We start from the raw sequence: 17,545 nt of genomic DNA, 5'->3' as shown, positions 1-17,545 counted from the left end.
AATGGTCAGCAGAGAATTGCTGACATAGAGAGTCTAGGATTCGATGGGATACATAGGGGTGGTTCCCTGAGCAGAGCATCCAGAGCTGCTGGAAGACCAGAAACTCGGTGAAAGATGCCCTTTGGTCTGCCTGAAATCCAGATGGGGGTAGCAAACATGATGAAATTTGCCCAAAGCAAAGGGAGGAAGGTTTAGGGTAGATATCAGGGGTATCTACCCAGAGTTGTGGGAGCCAGGAATGCCTTGCCAGGAGTGGTGATGAAGGCCAAACATTAGGTGCTTTTCAGGGGTTCTTAGTCACATTGAGGGACTGAGACCAAGGAGGATATTCTCCAACAGCAGAGGGTGGCAGTAACCACAAGGTGTCAAAGTGGTGGCAATGAAGCTAAACAGAGACCATCTAAGGTGACTGTGCGCCCGTCTGCAGGAATTTGGACTAACTATAAATCTTGCTTAGTGCCAGTTCAGGCTGGAAACTTTCAACTTCTTGGGGCGTCAAATCAATAGGCACATAACTAAACCCCTGCTTAAAAAGGTAGAGGCTGTTCTGTACTTCCACAAACCTCCCCCCACAGTGAAGGGGTTGCAGGAATTCACCGGTACGATTAATTTTTATCAACGATTCATATCGTTAGTGGCCCGCATCTTGTGGAGAAAGGTAAAGACATTACCTGGGACAATGAGGATTTGGAGGGGTTCCTGAAGGCCAAGGACGCACTGGCCAACACCACCCTTCTGGTACACACCAGGCTAGAAACACCCAAATTCTCACAGTAGATGCTTCCAGCACACCAGTACGAGGCACACTGGAGCAATTCATCGAAGGGCAATGGCAGCCCCTGGCCTTCTTTAGCAGACACCTCTGGCCACCTGAACTCAACTACAGCACCTTTGGTTGAGAGCAATTGGTGCTGTACCTGGCTGTCAGGCACTCAGGTATTTTTTGGACGGTAGACAATTCAGAGTCTTCATGGACCAGAAGCCGTTAACTTTTGCCTTCAATAAAGTGTTGGACCCGTGGTCGGCCAGGCAGCAGCGACTCCTCTCATATGAGTCTGAGTTCACGACAGACATTCAACACATCGTGGGTGACGCACTACCTCACCTCGCAATCAAGTCTGTCCAGGCCCTGTCCCAGGGAATAGACTATTTCGCCCTCGGCAGGTGATGGCAGGAAGACCCTGAGATCCTTGCATGCAGCACAGCAGTTTCAAGGCTCAGGCTGGAGGATGTTGCCATCGACCCTGATAAGTAGACATTCCTCTGCGACATTTCAATGGCAAACCCTGCCTCATCATGCCGGCAGCATGGAGATGACAGTTTTTGATGAGATGCACAACCTAACGCACCCAGCCATCAGTCCTGTCAAAATGGTGGTCAGTAGGTTTGTCTTGCAGAGACTCCGGAAACAGATTGTCACTGGGCCAAGACCTGCACACTCTGCCAGATGACCAAAATGCAGACATACGTGAAGGCATCACCCCCAGACATTCAAGTCAGCACCACATAGTTTCAGCCACGTCTACATTGACATTGTAGGGTCACTACCGGCCTCCCACGGGGCCTTCTCACCATGATTGCTTGCTCCATGAGGTTCCCCGAGGCGGTCCAGCTGGCTGACACAACACTTATGTCCTCTATTAAATTGGAAGCAGTAATAAAGATGAAGGAGTGATTGATAATAAATAGTCTCCCTTGTAGTTGGGGTACAATGTATTTCTTGAGATCAGAGGAATCCAGGAGCCAGCACAAAGTGATCCTGTGTTTCCCAATGATTTGATAGTTGGGGTAGTAGTAAGTGGAAGGGCCGAAGGGTCTCCTGCTCCTTCGACTGCCTCTCTTTTCTGTCTTGCGATGCTGATTGGGTGTGGCTGTGTTGTATCGCTCGCTGATTGGTTGCTTCAGTTGCACAAGCCAATGGGCTGATTCGGTGAGGCCGCTATTGAATTGGAAGCTGAAGTAGGGTTAGATTGATGGGCGTGTTCGCGTGCTGATTGGCTCTTGCTGTGAGGAGGCGGGAAGTTGGCGGTGGCGTCTTCTGCTCGGGGTCCGTCGCGTCACAGCGGGTCTAACGGGAAGAAGTTAGCGGCGGCGCCAGGACCTTCCTCAGCCGCGCGGTCCAGGGAAAGCGGGCGACCCACAGCCCGATGGGACCCACCCGTGAGAGGCTGGTACCGACAGGGTGTTTGGGTGGAGCTGAGGCGTCGGTGCGAGGCCGGAGGCCGCGGGGTAACTGGCAGCGGGAGGGGGCGGGAGAGGGGTAAGAAGGAGATTGGAACGTCTTTGGTTGGCGCATGCGCGATGGGTTCGCCACTTGGCGTTCGGTTTGCGCATGTGCGGCTGATACACATGTGCCAAATGACGGCCACAAAGCGAAAGCTTAGCGCAAGCGCGAACTGATGACTCGCGCATGCGCACAGAAATTAAGATGGCTGCCCCCAGCCGATGGACCCCGAGACACTGAGTTACAAACTCAATCCGCACATGTCTCTGTTCTCATTTGGAAAATCATTTGATGTTAAAAATAGGCTCTTAGACTTCAGGGCTCCTCACACGGGGGAAATCTCCGACTTGCGACCGTTTTGGAATCTGACTGATCATTCGGGCTCCATGACGGTCGCAAGTCGGGTCGCTTCGGAAGGGATGGAAAACCAATCCATTTTTCTTTGCTTCCCAATGCTCATAGAATGTGTCTGATTCCATCCGTTTTTCCTGATGTAGGATCACATTCTTCATCAAGATAGATGATATTTTTTAAAGTTGTGTCACTTGAACAATAATGTTCCTCCCCTTCTGATCCTGACTTACCGTGTGGGAAGCAGAAGTATCTTCACAGAATTTGCTCGAGACAAAATTGAGAACAAAGATCTTTATTATACTATTACAACAATGCAAAGTTGGGTGCTTCCCCTTACCCTGGGAATACACACAGATACTGAGGCAGACCCAACTTTTATACATTTCATTTCAGTACAGAGATACCTTCCCCCTAACATTCTTCTGCCTCCTGCATTGGTTTAGCATTAGGTAGTTCCACCCACGTGGATTCTAACTTCTTATCAGTTTATGTGCCTATCTGCAAACTTGTTAGCCAGGAAATATCATGAATTTGTTCTTTACTCATTAACCAATCCCCAAGACTTGCTAAAGCTATTTACTTGCTATCCTGTTTTGAAGATACTTATTTTATTATACTTTTATAACCCTTCCTAACCCTTCCTCCCATTCCAGCATCCCTTCACCCTGATTTAACCCATAAAACTTCATTTCTAATGAGCACTTGCTTGATTCCTCACATTCCAGTATCCCTTATCCTTAAGTTAACCCATTATACTTCATCCTTATTTAGCACTTGCTTGACTCCTCACATTCAAGTATCCCTTACACCATGTGTTTAAAATGTAATGTTTCTCAGTTACTTGTCCGAATGCCTTGAAAAATAGAGGGACTTTGGTGTTAACAATACAGCGTAAAGATTTCACCACCTTTTAAATTTATGATCTCTGAATTTCTGGTCATGTTTTCTATTTTGGTTGGTGTATCTTGCAGACCTATTTGGTTGCAGCAAGTAAGAAGTTATCACCATGTAGCATCCGCTGCGGCAGCGCTACCAAATAAAGAGACGTCCACACAAGGTAGTGTAAAACAAAGACTGGATTTACTGGTTTAAATTCCCCACATGTGCTTGCTGGCCTGGCCACTTCTGTTGACGTACCCTTTGACTTCCAGCAGACTTGCATCATTACGTCACTCTCCGGCCGGCTGGCCGCTACACGAAGTGAAGGACTCCTCAGCCCGCACATGGTGCTAGACGCGGGCTCCTTCTTGGCAATGAAGGGGTGTCTGTGCCATCTTGGACTGTCTGAGTGTTGCAGAGATTTGGCCTTTTTTGCTTGCCCCGTTGCTTGGCACTACAATGTCTGTGTTTATAAGGGGGAAATTATTTCAATGTTTTATTTACTTTTGTTACAGAATTCTTCCTAGATTATCTGTGTAACATTGAAGGTTTTGGGTTTTCATGAACAGCGATCATGATTCTACTCATAATTTGGTGACAAAATGGATGGGACACTTTTTACTAATGCCCCATGTGAATCAAAATTAAAATGAAGTGACAAAATTAGGAAGGTTTGTTTCCCCTTCTTTTTAAGCAGGATGTCAGGATGATTTTCATCTTGCTTGCTGAATTAAAATGTGATTTGTCTGTTCTTAATGGGAGCTGCCATATTGGCATTGCAAGGAGAGATGGGAAATGGGTCAGGTCCTTGGTGGTCCCAGTAATGCAATGCAGAAAGATGTCACGGGGCTGAATGTTGTTTAGGGAGGGAGAGGGTATTAATTTTTAGGAAACATGTGGCCAGCCACCTATCAATATTTTTTCTCAAATAGAAACTCCTGCTAGTAGAAGCCATTTCCTACTTTGAACAGGCCAAATTGTCATTATCTAAGAAGATATTGTTACAAGTCCAAAGGACCCCAAAACCCAGCAGCAATAGACATTCACCAGGACATGTGGTTTTTAAAACAGAAGTTCTTTTTAATCAACTTTAAACATGAAAATAGAATGAAACTTTTAACTTAACTAACCCAAATTAACCCCCTCCTAATTCTAAGCACACATGTTTGTAATGTGTTTAAATTTTATGAAAAGGTCTTTGTTTCACAGTTCAATCTCTCTTCTCCTACTTCCAAGTTCTCTGGATCCAGGCAATTCTTCTGCTGTGCACAGAATTGATCATGTATAAATTTCACCAGGTTTTGGTGCTCGAAAGGTAAATGTTTACCGCTCAGGTAAAGGTTCTTGTAGGGTTTGCAGAGAGTGATTTGTTGTTCCAGGATTTCCACAACTGAGGTACCACCATGAGTCACCTCAATGTCTCGCTGATCAAACTTGCCCCGTCAGGGTTTTCCAGATGGTAACTTCTTTCTTTAAGCTACCACAGAGTTCCATTCCTCTTATTCCAAACAACAGGAGTTCTTTCTTCTGCTCAAGCTGTTGTTAGATAAACAAAACCCAGGAGTGACTTTCCTGTAAGCACCCTGCAGAAAGGTACTTGCAGCCATCCTGGCTCCATTTCCAAACAATGGTCATTCATTTTATGACATCAGTTCGGTTAACACCTACTTGTGTATGTGCATAAATCTTCAATGTTTCAAATAAGATCTGTTTTAAAAGGTATGTATGTATGTATGTAACCTACACTAAATCTTACCAAAATCGCAAATATTACCAAATTCTCCAAATGTATTTATTCATTACAATATCACGTAAGGAGCATTTAAGAGACTCTTAGACAGGCATACATGGGTGAAAGAAAAACAGGTTGTAGAGGGCGCCACCGTCAGTTCACAGACTTACCTGACACATTGTGGGCTAACAGTGCTGGACGCCAAAGTACAGCCAGTGGATCAGATGAAGGCCCAGGGCTATAAAGCTGATAGCTTTAACGTGATGGTCCTATGGACCAGCAGTTGTTCGCCAATGAGCTCATTAACGTGCAGGGAATAAAAGATCTGTATGTCTGCAATAAACCAGTCTTGAGTTGACTACCTTTGTTTGTGTTTGCCCTTATTTAGTAGCCGCTACACATTGGTGATCCCAAAGTTAAGATTTAATGAATTTGAATCATTATGGAAAAGGAGGACATTTCAACAGCAGGAACAACTGCTGCCGCCATGACAGTTAATGCAGTTGGGCTTCATTTGCCTCCTTTCTGGACACATCAGCCACAAATTTGGTTTCTTCAAGCTGAAACCCAGTTTCATTTTTGGGGTATAATGGCAGAAGACACAAAATTTTGGCAAGTCGTGATTACATTGGGCGTGGCCACTGCATTGCCAGTAAGCAAGTTTTCTGCTCATCCTCCAGCAGAAGACCAGGGCACCAGGTTCCGGTAGTTTCTTCTTGACACATTGGAACTTACTTGATGAGCGTGGATTTGAACGTGGGAGGCCAAACTGACAAGAATCCATCATACCTGATGAATGAGATGCTGGCGTTGTCAGATGGTCCTTCCCATTGTCTGCTTTTTTAAACCTTATTTCTGTCAAAAATTCCCGCTCACGTGGCCATACACATTGGTAACATGGATTTTCACCATCTCCATGACGTGGCTCAAGAGGCTGACAGGCTCTATCGTACTCCGACACAAGAGTCTGCCCCAATACATCCTGTTTCTGTTGCAGAAGCATCTCCCGCATCCTACCAAACTCCAGTATCTGCAGTCCAAACCAAGAAAGAGGAACATGCTGATGTACATCGAGAGTGGTGATTTTACCATCGCCACTGGGGAAACTATGCCCATAAGTGCATCCAGCATGTACCTACTACAAAAAGAAGTCGGAAAACAAGAGCGCTGGAAGCTGGCATATATACAGGCCTATTGTATCTTCAGGACGATGCAGGTAAGCACAAATTTCTTGTAGACACAGGTGCTGAATTTAGTTTGCCGACCTATTTTGAAAGGACTCAAAAAACAGCACTTGACCCTGAGAGGGGCGAATGAAACTGCCATTCCAAGTTTTGGCACTAGATGAGTCGGAATAGGTGGAACCACGTTACATTGGAATTGTGTCCTCGCTTCTGTCGCTCAACCTATTTTGGCTGTGGATTTTTTATGTTCCCACAACTTATTGGTAGACATAAAGCAGAGTAAACTAGTTCACATCACCATCTTTCAGACATATCCACTGGCATGCATCAAGGGGAGAGTTTCACAGCTCGGAGTACATACGTTACACATGGATGCATATACTGGTCTACTCCCTGAATTTCCCCATATTCTCACCCTGAACTCCAATGCCTCAAGAATAGTCCATGGTGGGTCTCATTACATAGACACATCAGGCCCACTGGCCCATGTCAGGGCTCAGCGTCTGGTGCTTGATAAATTGTGGCAGAATTTAAAGCAATGGAAGAATTGGGTATCATCCGATGCTCAAAGAGCCCTTGGACCTCACCTTTGCATATGGTAGTCAAGGAGACAGGCAGATGGAGACACTGCGGCAACTACTGTAGGCTTCATGATGACACAACACCTGACAGATACCCAATTCCACACATACAGCATTTCGCCGCCCATCTACATCATTGCCGCATACTTTCAAAGATTGATTTGGTTAAGGGATATTATCTGATACCAATTCATGAGAATGATATGACCAAGACAGCAATTATTACGCCGTTTGGTCTTTATGAATTCCTCAGAATGCCATTTGGTATGAATGCCATGCAAACTTTTCAGTTGCTTATGGACGCTCTTGGCAGAGATTTAGACTTTGCGCTTATTTATTTGGACGACTTCCTTGTAGCAGTCAAAATGAGCAAGGTCACCGCCTCCATTTGTGCTGCCTTTTCCAATGGCTCCAAGACTTTGGACTGACAATTAATCTTGAGAAGTGTCAATTTGGCAAGTGAACCATAGAATTCTTAAGGCATAAAATTACAGCAGACGGCATATCTCCATTATCAGGCAAGGTAGACGACATCCATAAAATCTCCAGACCTGTCACTGTCAAACGGCTGGAAAAGGTTTTGGGAATGATAATTTTTTAATCACAGATTTATTCCTGGGATTGCTGACATCCTGCAACCCCTGTTTGACATCATCTCTGCTCCAAACAAAAACATTACTAGACCTCAGAGGCAGAGGTTGCATTTATGTCCGCCAAATAATTATTAGCCAAAGCAGCAATGCTTGCGCATCCAAATCCTGAAACTGCATTGATGCCTCAGGAACAGCTGTGAGTGCAGATCTGGAACATACGTCAATGGCCATTATCAGCCCCTTGCCTTCTTGAGTCGTCATCTAAGACCAGCAGAAATTAAATACAGCACCTTTGATTGAGAGCTATTAGCACTTTATCTGTCTATAAGGCACTTTCGTTATATCTTGTAAGGTCGACATTTCACCATATTCACAGACCATAAACTTCTAATTTTCACCTTGAGCAAATTCACAGATCTTTGGTTGGCAAGACAACAACTACATTTGTCCTACATTTCGGAGTTTACTACGGACATACGTCATATTTCAGGAAGGGACAATCTGGTCGCAGATGTGCTCTCTAGATCAAGTGTGTGCCATATTCAAGGTGGAGTCAACATTGCTGAACTGGCTGCGGCACAATCTGCGGATCCGGATATACAGGCACACAGTATAGCTATCACTGGACTCGACATTCAACAGGTGGCACCACAACATGACATTCACAATTTATCACACCCATCCATCTGGACTTCAGTCAAAGTAATGTCAAATAAGTACATGTGACATGGGCTGAAAAAAGACGTCACTCAATGGACCCGATCGTGTATATCCTGCCAATCTGAAAATTCCGCACCACACCAAGGCACCCCTGCAGTCTTTCCTGACAATACGCAGAAGATTAGAGCATGTGGATGTGGTTGGACCATTACCAGTATCACAGGACACGAGGGATATTCTCACGGTAGTTGACCACTTCACACGCTGGCCAGAGGCCATTCCATTACCAGTCAGTAACACTGAGGCATATGCTAAAACATTCATCTTAAATTGGATGTGCCGACACACATAACCGTGGACCACAGTTCACTTTGGCATTATGGGCTTCCTTGTCTCATTTTTTTGGTACACAGTTGCACCACACTACTGCGTACCATCTGCAGTCCAATGGCCTGGTGGAACGTTTCCATCATCAACTTAAATCTTCACTGAAGGCCCGACGCACTGGTCTCAACTGAGTCGATGAACTACATTAGGTTCTATTAGGAGTATTAACAAAAGAAAATCTGTCTGCATCATCTGGAGAATTGATGTTTCGTCCGGCCCTTATGGTTCCAGGAGATATTCACTTTAGAAGCAATTCAGACATGGACATCCTTTAACAACTCCGCAAGGGTATTGCTAACAGCAAACCATCCTCCACCAACTGGCATGGCAAACCTAGCCAACAAGTGCCCCAATCACTATTAAACACTGAATTCGTATTCATACGAAGACAGGTTCCACAGGCACCCTTATTAAAACCACATGAAGGACCATTTTGTTTCATTAAGAGATATGGAGTGGTATATACATTGGACATCGGGGGGCATCCACAGCTATTCAGCATGGACAGACTTAAACCCGCCATACGACCCTACTTCATCAGTTCAGTGCCATCAACCCAGGCGACATGGACGTCTGCCTAAATCAAGCGTATCTGGCATTTTAAGTTATAGTGACGATTTTGGGGGGTGTGATATAGCGAGTGCACAGCGCGGTATTGTGAACCGCCACCGTCAGTTCATAGACTTAATTGACAGATCGCGGGCTAACAGAGCTGGGTGCCAAAGTACAGCAAGTGGATCAGTTGAAGCCCCTGCCTAAAGGTGCGGGGCGCTAATGGCTCGTAGCTTTAACCTGTTGGTCCTGTGGACCAGAAGGTATTCACTAACGAGCTCATTAACAGGCAGAAAATAAAAGGTCTGTGTATGTCTGCAATAAACCAGTCTTGAGTTGACTACCATTGTGTGTGTTTGCCTTTATTTAGTAACATCTACCGCAGTAGCCGCTACAGGGCATTATTTTTTTTGTTAGAAATATCTAGATCAGCACAACATTTTGGGCCAAAGGGCTTGTACCGTCCTGTAATATTCTGTTATTTCGGTTATTGCTTGACTTTGAATATCTGCTGTAAGCAATGTGAGACTTCAATAATGTAGCAAATGTGCACAGCAACATTGGAGTCAGGAGTTTGTATCTCCTGGTTGACTTGAGCTTTGTGAAGGGTTGTATCTGGATTTGAGTCGTTTGACACCTTGTCCATGGAAATTGTGGCTCAAAAGCTACTGAAGTATTTGGAAACATCGTCATCGGTCCTCTTTCAAACTCGTCTGAATTTCTTGGATGAAGAAACATTGCTCTGAAACTTACTCTGTGAGAGTTTATTTTCCTCTCTTGCAGGAGGTTTCCGAATCTCTTCCACATGATGAATCTGTTCTCTTTTCAAAGAGAGAGTGGAGTGGCTATTTTCTTCCACAATGATTCCATAAACCCAGTCAAGGACTGAACTCAGTCACCATTTAAAAATGGTTATGTTGCAAATACAAGATCACTTTTACTTTATTCTTCAAAAGTGGCCATTTCCATGGACACAACGAGGCTGCCCTCTTGATCTCAAAGAGACAGAAGTGGTCTTTCTCCTTAAAATCCACTTGTTACTCCTGGTCAAAGGAGAAGACTATGTAACTGTACCATCTCTGATGACTGTATGTTCAATCCTCTCTTCCCTACAGGATGGACAACAACTTCTGCATCTCGTTTGTAATGTTTCTCCAAAATGTCTCATCACATGACATGTGCCACCATTTCTTCCTTTGAAGTCCACTATGTCTCTTCAAAAGGATGAATCATGAGCCAACGGACTCCAGCCTGTCTGCGCAGGAACTTGAATCAAGAACTTGCTTATTCAAACCGCTGCCATCTCTCAGCACTCTATTGACTTAGTTTCAATTTTAAAAAATACACCTAATCAACAGATGGTCTCTCCGTTTGACCAGCAGTCTTTCCTTCCTTCACAAATTCTTCAGGTTTTAATAAAGCAAACATTCCATTGTTCTTAGTATCTCAAGAACCATTAAAACTTGCATTTTAAGTATGAGCTGTTTTGTGAAGTGTTTGTGTTTGTGACCTACACAACTCCTACAATCCATCTCTTTCAAAAACATGTCAATATACAATTTTTAAATATATAATCTGTCACTGGTCAGATGGAGCATAGGAGTTGTGATAAAATCAATGGTGTCCTTGCAAAGGAAAAGGGGGATGAGATATAATCCAGGTAGCTCTGGCAAGTTGAGTTTGTAATAGTTTGAAACTTGAACCTCTCTCTCTATTTCAGGAGACAATTTACTGTCATGTAATTAAAAAGTGTCATATCACACAAAATTGCTTTTTTCCTGCTGTGAGGCAGACAGATTCGCCATTGGCAGAAATTGCCTGAAATGCCTTTTGCAGTCAGAGAAAGAAGCAAAAGAGAGTCGTGCTCTCCCCCTTCCCCTCTTCCACCCCCCCCCCCACCCTGATCCCTGGGCCAAGTCACTGAGGGCTTGTGGATTCTCTTTCAATGCTCATAGACTAATCCAAGTCATTGGCAATGCGTGCTCCTGTTTTGAACCTCTGACACGATTAGGAACCAATTCTTCTTTGGCTTGGCTTCGCGGACGAAGATTTATGGAGGGGGTAAATGCCCATGTCAGCTGCAGGCTTGTTTGTGGCTGACAAGTCCGATGCGGGACAGGCAGACATGGTCGCAGGGGAAAATTGGTTGGTTGGGGTTGGGTGTTGGGTTTTTCCTCCTTTGCCTTTTGTCAGTGAGGTGGGCTCTGCGGTCTTCTTCAAAGGAGTTTGATGCCCGCCGAACTGTGAGGCGCCAAGATGCATGGTTTGAGGCGATATCAGCCCACTGGCAGTGGTCAATGTGGCAGGCACCAAGAGATTTCTTTAGGCAGTCCTTGTACCTTTTCTTTGGTGCACCTCTGTCATGGTGGCCAGTGGAGAGCTCGCCATATAACACAATCTTGGGAAGGTGATGGTCCTCCATTCTGGAGGTGTGACCCACCCAGCGCAGCTGGATCTTCAGCAGTGTGGACTCGATGCTGTCGACCTCTGCCATCTCGAGTACTTCGACGTTAGGGATGAAAGCGCTCCAATGAATGTTGAGGATTAGCACCCACTCATATCACAAGTCTGATACCTGATACTCTTTTAGCCAGTTTCGAACCAGTCTCTAGCAATCCACGGCCTGGTGTGAGTTCCTTGACTGCTTTCTCCAGAAGCCCACAACCTGCTTGGGTTCCTCTCCTCTAATTTCCAATAGCCTATCACCTATGTGGGTCCTTCAGCAGCAGAACCCCTCATTGGTCTGGTTCCATGGTCACTGACCTGTGGATTGAATCCTCTGCTTCTCAGATGTTGATTGTGTGTGGTCTTCCTGTTTTCTGGTGCCCTGTGTTAGTTCTCCGCTTCCCCAGAGTTTGTGGTGGCGAGGAAATCCAACACATCTAAATAAACATTTTACAACTTAGAGGAGAATCTCGTATGTCTAGAAGGATGGAAAGGGCATTATTATAAATTGAAGTCTAATATTTGAATATTCAGGTGCCAAATTTGCAAAAACATAGAGTATATATTTCTCAAACTAATGTAATTTTTTCCAAAGACATAAAACTTTGAAATTTTGCATGTCATCTTGGCATCCCTAAAAATATATCTGATTTCCGAGAAAGTGAAATACATTTCCTCATCACCGCTAACATTAATTTAACAAATTTCAATTGATACTTTAATAGTTTAAATTTGATCCTTGTTCCTTCAATATTTCCTAATAAAGGTAAGGTTGGATTTTGAAGAAAAACAACTCCTATAACTTGTTCCAAAAAATTTGTAATTCTCCCCAAAAAGATCTTGCATAAGGACAAAGCTAGGTTGAATGCAAGGAAGTTGCTACATCTTCACCACCCCTAAAACATTGATCTGATAATTCTGATATTATTCTATTCAATTTCTCTGGTGTAAGAAGTAACTGTAGAAGAAAAAAACTAGTTGTGAATTCCTTCATCACTGCTGCAGTGTGGAACTCTGGTCAATAGATCCAAAATGCTGAGTTGAAGTGAATTAATACAACTCCCTTGGATCACGTGATCTCTGTGGCCAAATTATCTTCCTATAGAGCTTTTCATATCCAACTGCCTGAGTCACCTTACTCCAAGAGCAGCTTCAGATAAAATCCTTGGTGACATCTGCTACATTACTGATGTAAAAAGAATTAAACTGAACTAATTTATGTCTTACATGGAGATCCTTACATGGATATGCCCATATTTGCCAATCAATTACAATATTCAGATCCATTTCCCACCTTTGTCTCGACTTAAGAACTCCTCATTTAAAAGTTCGTACTTGTAATGAAGAGGCCATTATCGAAGTAAATTTTTTAACAATTCCTCTAGGAAGAATTTCTATTTCAGTATAACATGGTTGGTCCGAACTTATCCTTCAAATATGCTCGTAGTTGGAAATAGCAAAAAAGATTGCTATGAGTTATATGATAATAATTTATCAGTTGCTCTGATGACATTAGTTGACCCCTTTTCATAACAATCTTCCAAATTTATAATCCCCTTACGAAACAAAACCAGCTATCCAGAAATTTATGATCCTTTGAAAAAGATACGACGATTTTGAATCAAAGCCATTCTGGGTGATGTACATTCACTTAGACCAATTTCATCATTTATTTTATTCCATATATTAAACAAATGTTTCAAAATGGTGTATCTTTATCACCAACCATTAATATCAAATCCCACTTGTAGATAAATTCTTCTGCTTTTCTCTCTCCTATTTTATTTGATGTCAATGTTTCTCTTTCAAAAAAGGAAGCAAGAAATCTCATTTGAGCTGCTCGATAACTATTTTTAAAATCAGGAAGCTGTAGTCCTGTCAATGCAGAATTTGCATTGGGTCACTTGTAACATGGCATTCAATCGGAAATGGGTTCACATGACATAAAACCACCATGTAGACTGTTTTCTATGAATGGAATACAAGAGGAGGGTTGTCTAGGTCTTCCACAGGATTTAGATCACAAGGTCTAGGAGCAGAAGTAGGCCCATCGAGTCTGTTCCACCATTCTGCCACTCAGCCCCACTGCCCAACTTTCTACCCATAACCCTTGATTCCTTGATTAATCAAATACCTGTCAATCTCTGCCTTAAATATACCCAATGATCTCAGTTCACAGATTCACAACCCATTGACAAAATCAATTTTTCCACATCTGTTTTATCACCCTTTTATCCTGTAATTATGCTCTCTTGTCGTAGAGTCACCTACCATGGGAAGCATCTTTGCCATATCTTCCAGCATTTGAAATGCCTCTGAGGTCCCCCTTATCCTTCTGTACTCCAACTAGTACAGTCGAAGAGTCAACAATTGTTCCTAATAAACTAACCCTATCATTCCTGATATTCAAGTAAATCATCTTTGAACCTCCTCCAACACCAGCACATCTTTTCTCAAATACGGCATCCAAAACTCTAATTCTGATTGAATGGAAAGACAATTCTCCAACAACACATACACAACGGTTAAATGATATTATGTCTTGTCGATATTAAAAAAAAATTGGAGTAAAATAATAACTTTCAAAAGATTCAAGGGTCCATTAATGGACTATTATCATAACTTTAAGAATTAAGGTTGTTCAGAAGCTTGGTGCTGTGTTACGAGACCAGAGGATCTCAAAACCCAGCAGAAATAGATATTCACCTGAAAAATGGTTACTTAAACAAAAGTTGATTTTAATTATTTTTAAACATGAAAATGGAATTACACTTTAACTTATCACTATTTTACTACTTCAACTTACTTTATCTAACTTAACCCCCTTCTAATTCTAAGTGCACATGTGTGTAATGTGTGTGTAAGTTCAGAAAAGTTCTTTAGTTCACAGTCTCATTCCTCCAAGTTCACTGGTTGCAGGCCATTCTGATACTGTGCACAGAATTTAAGTTCACCAGATTTTGGTGCTCTAAATATCAATGATTACAGTTCAGGAAGGTTCTTGATGGTTTTCAGAGAGAGGTGTGTTTTTCAGGGAAGTATTAGGGTGTTTTTGACTCAACGTACCAGCATCTGAAGTCAGTTACCTCTTCAGTAAAGCTCTGATAGCTTTAGCATGGAGCAGAGCTGAGCCAGGACTTTGCAGGTATTTAAGGGAGTGTGTGGGCAGAGTTTGTTCTGGACCAACAATCTCACCAAATGACTCTGCTTGAAATCAAGATCAAACCATTTTGAGGAATACAACAGGAATTGTTCAACAAGAGCCTGGTGTTCCCTGATGAGTTTTCTTTCAATAGTGGAAATTATTTTTTTTAAAGCCCGTTAATCTTCCTGATACAGATCTTTGTATTGAACTGACGGGTTGCAACCTGTTGTTAACTTGGAGGCCTTTAATGGGGTGACTGGGAGGTATCTTTGCTTTAACCAACCAGTTCTATTGCAATTTTCCAGCTGTAGGATGAGGTGCAGTTGCTTGCAAGTTTAGCAAGTGGGATTAAGATGTGAAACTACAGGTCACAGCGCCATTTTTGTTTTTGAAAATGCAAATATGAAAATTTTAACTTTGGTCTCCTTGGTTTGCTTAAGTTTACAGAGGAGATGTTGGGTCAAGCTGAGAAGACAGAGTTGGATGCCTATTTGGTGAATCTGCTGGGCAAAGCAGAAAGCACAAAACGAGGGTCTAAAAAAATAATGAAGCAGACTGAAGTGCCATTGAACCAAACCCAAGTAACGAATTTAATTTTGTGCAGAATACTTAAGAGACCTATTTAAATGAACAAAATCTGATTAGAAAAGAAGTTTATGGAATGTTTGGAAGTTAACATAACATAACAATTACAGCACGGAAACAGGCCATTAGGCCCTTCTAGTCCACACCGAACCAAACACCCCTCTCTAGTCCCACCTCCCTGCACAATGCCCATAACCCTCCACACCTATTCTGTCCATATATCTTGCCAACATTTCCTTGAATATTACCATCGATCTCACTTCTTCCCCTTATACTTTTGAATACCTCTATCAAATCAGATGTTCTCAATTCTCAATATTTGCCATGTTAACATAACATATAACATAACATAACAATTACAGCACGGAAACAGGCCATTAGGCCCTTCTAGTCCGCACCGAACCAAACACCCCTTTCTAATCCCACCTCCCTGCACAATGCCCATAACCCTCCATCTTCTTCTCATCCATATACCTGTCCAACCTTTTCTTAAATAATACAATTGACTCCGCCGCCACTATTTCTCCCGGAAGATCATTCCACACGGCTACCACTCTCTGAGTAAAGAATTTCCCCCTCATGTTACCTCTAAACCTCTGCCCCTTAATTCTTAACTCATGTCCTCTTGTTTTAAACTTTCCTCCTCTTAACGGAAATAGTCTATCCACATCCATTCTGTCTATCCCTTTCATAATCTTAAATACTTCTATCAAATCCCCTCTCAACCTTCTACGCTCCAAAGAATAAAGACCCAATCTGTCCAATCTCTCCCCATACTCCAGATGCTTAAACCCAGGCAACATTCTGGTAAACCTTCTCTGCACTCTCTCCACTCTGTTTATATCCTTCCTATAATTAGGCGACCAGAACTGCACACAGAACTCCAAATTAGGCCGCACCAACGTCTTATACAATCTCAACATCACCTCCCAACTCCTATATTCCATGCAATGATTGATAAAGGCCAGCATACTAAAAGCCTTCTTCACCACCCTATTCACGTGAGTTTCTACCTTCAGGGAACAATGTACCGTTACTCCTAAATCTTTCTGCTCTTCTGTATTCATCAATGCTCTCCCATTTACCACATGCGTCCTGTTCTGATTCTTCTTAGCAAAATGAAGCACCTCACACTTATCAGCATTAAATTCCATCTGCCATTTTTCAGCCCACTTTTCTAAGCAGCCCAAATCCCTCTGCAATCCTTGAAAACCTTCTTCATTATCCACTATTCCACCTATCTTAGTATCGTCTGCATATTTACTAATCCAATTCACCACCCCATCATCAAGTTGCCACAAAAAAATCTAGCATATAAATTAGATGTAAATAAGGGAAATGAACAACACAATGAGCCTGGTGTCAGAGTATCTGCCTCACTCTAACGTACATCACCGTTAAACCTTCTCCCCAATATGAGCCTGATGTCAAAGTATCTGTCTCAGTCTACCGTACATCACCATTAAAAAATCTACCCACTGTCAGAGTATCTGCCTACGTCTATCATATCCCACCATTAGACATTTTCTTAACAGTGAAACCAGTGTCACTTTGTCTGTCATAGTTTACTGTACAGCACTGTTAAACATTCTCCCCACTGTCAACCCAGTGTCACACTATCTGCGTCAGTTTCCCTGACACCACCAGTAAACCTTCTCCCCACTGTGAACCTGGTGTCATTGTTTCTGCCTCAGTCTACTGTACTTCATTGTAAAACATTCTCCCAACTGTGAAACTGGTGTCAATGTATCTTCCACAGTTTATAGTACATCACTGTTAAAGCTTTCCACTACTGTGAACTTGGTGTCACAGTATCTGCCAAAGTCTACCTTACATCACCAGTAAACCTTCTACCCACTGTGAGCCTGGTGTTACAGCATCTGCCACAGTTTGTTGTACACCCATTAAACATTCTCCCCACTATGAACATGGTGTCACAGTATCTGCCTCAGTCTACCGTACATCACAGTTAAACCTCATCCCCACTGTGGGCCTGGTGTCATGGTATTTATCTCAAATGACCATACATTGCCATTAAACCTTCTCCCCACTGTGAACCTGGTGTCACAGTATCTGACACAGTTTATCGTACATTACTGTTAAACCTTTTCATCCTGTGAACCTTGTATCACAGTATCAGACTCAGTCTACCATTCATCATCGTTTAAGCTTCTCCCCCTGTGAATCTGGTTTCACAGTATCTGCCTCAGTCAACCGTACATCA

At 42.9% G+C, this 17,545-nt stretch overlaps 1 protein-coding gene across 1 annotated transcript; it reads left to right on the top strand.

The window, feature by feature from the left end:
* The first annotated feature begins 1,307 nt into the window (after positions 1 to 1,307).
* LOC138750559 (uncharacterized) lies at positions 1,308 to 15,984 on the top strand. The gene is made up of 4 exons (XM_069912658.1): positions 1,308 to 1,380; positions 2,015 to 2,229; positions 6,187 to 6,405; positions 15,177 to 15,984. Exons 1-4 carry the CDS (start codon positions 1,308 to 1,310, stop codon positions 15,360 to 15,362), a joined length of 693 nt encoding a protein of 230 aa, XP_069768759.1. The 3' UTR covers positions 15,363 to 15,984.
* The last annotated feature ends 1,561 nt before the right edge of the window (positions 15,985 to 17,545 follow it).

The sequence above is a fragment of the Narcine bancroftii genome, unplaced genomic scaffold, assembly GCF_036971445.1.
Source record: "Narcine bancroftii isolate sNarBan1 unplaced genomic scaffold, sNarBan1.hap1 Scaffold_166, whole genome shotgun sequence".
Lineage (NCBI taxonomy): Eukaryota > Metazoa > Chordata > Chondrichthyes > Torpediniformes > Narcinidae > Narcine > Narcine bancroftii.
The sequence above is the reverse complement of the archived record's forward strand: the minus strand, read 5'-3'. Positions and strand labels throughout refer to the sequence as shown.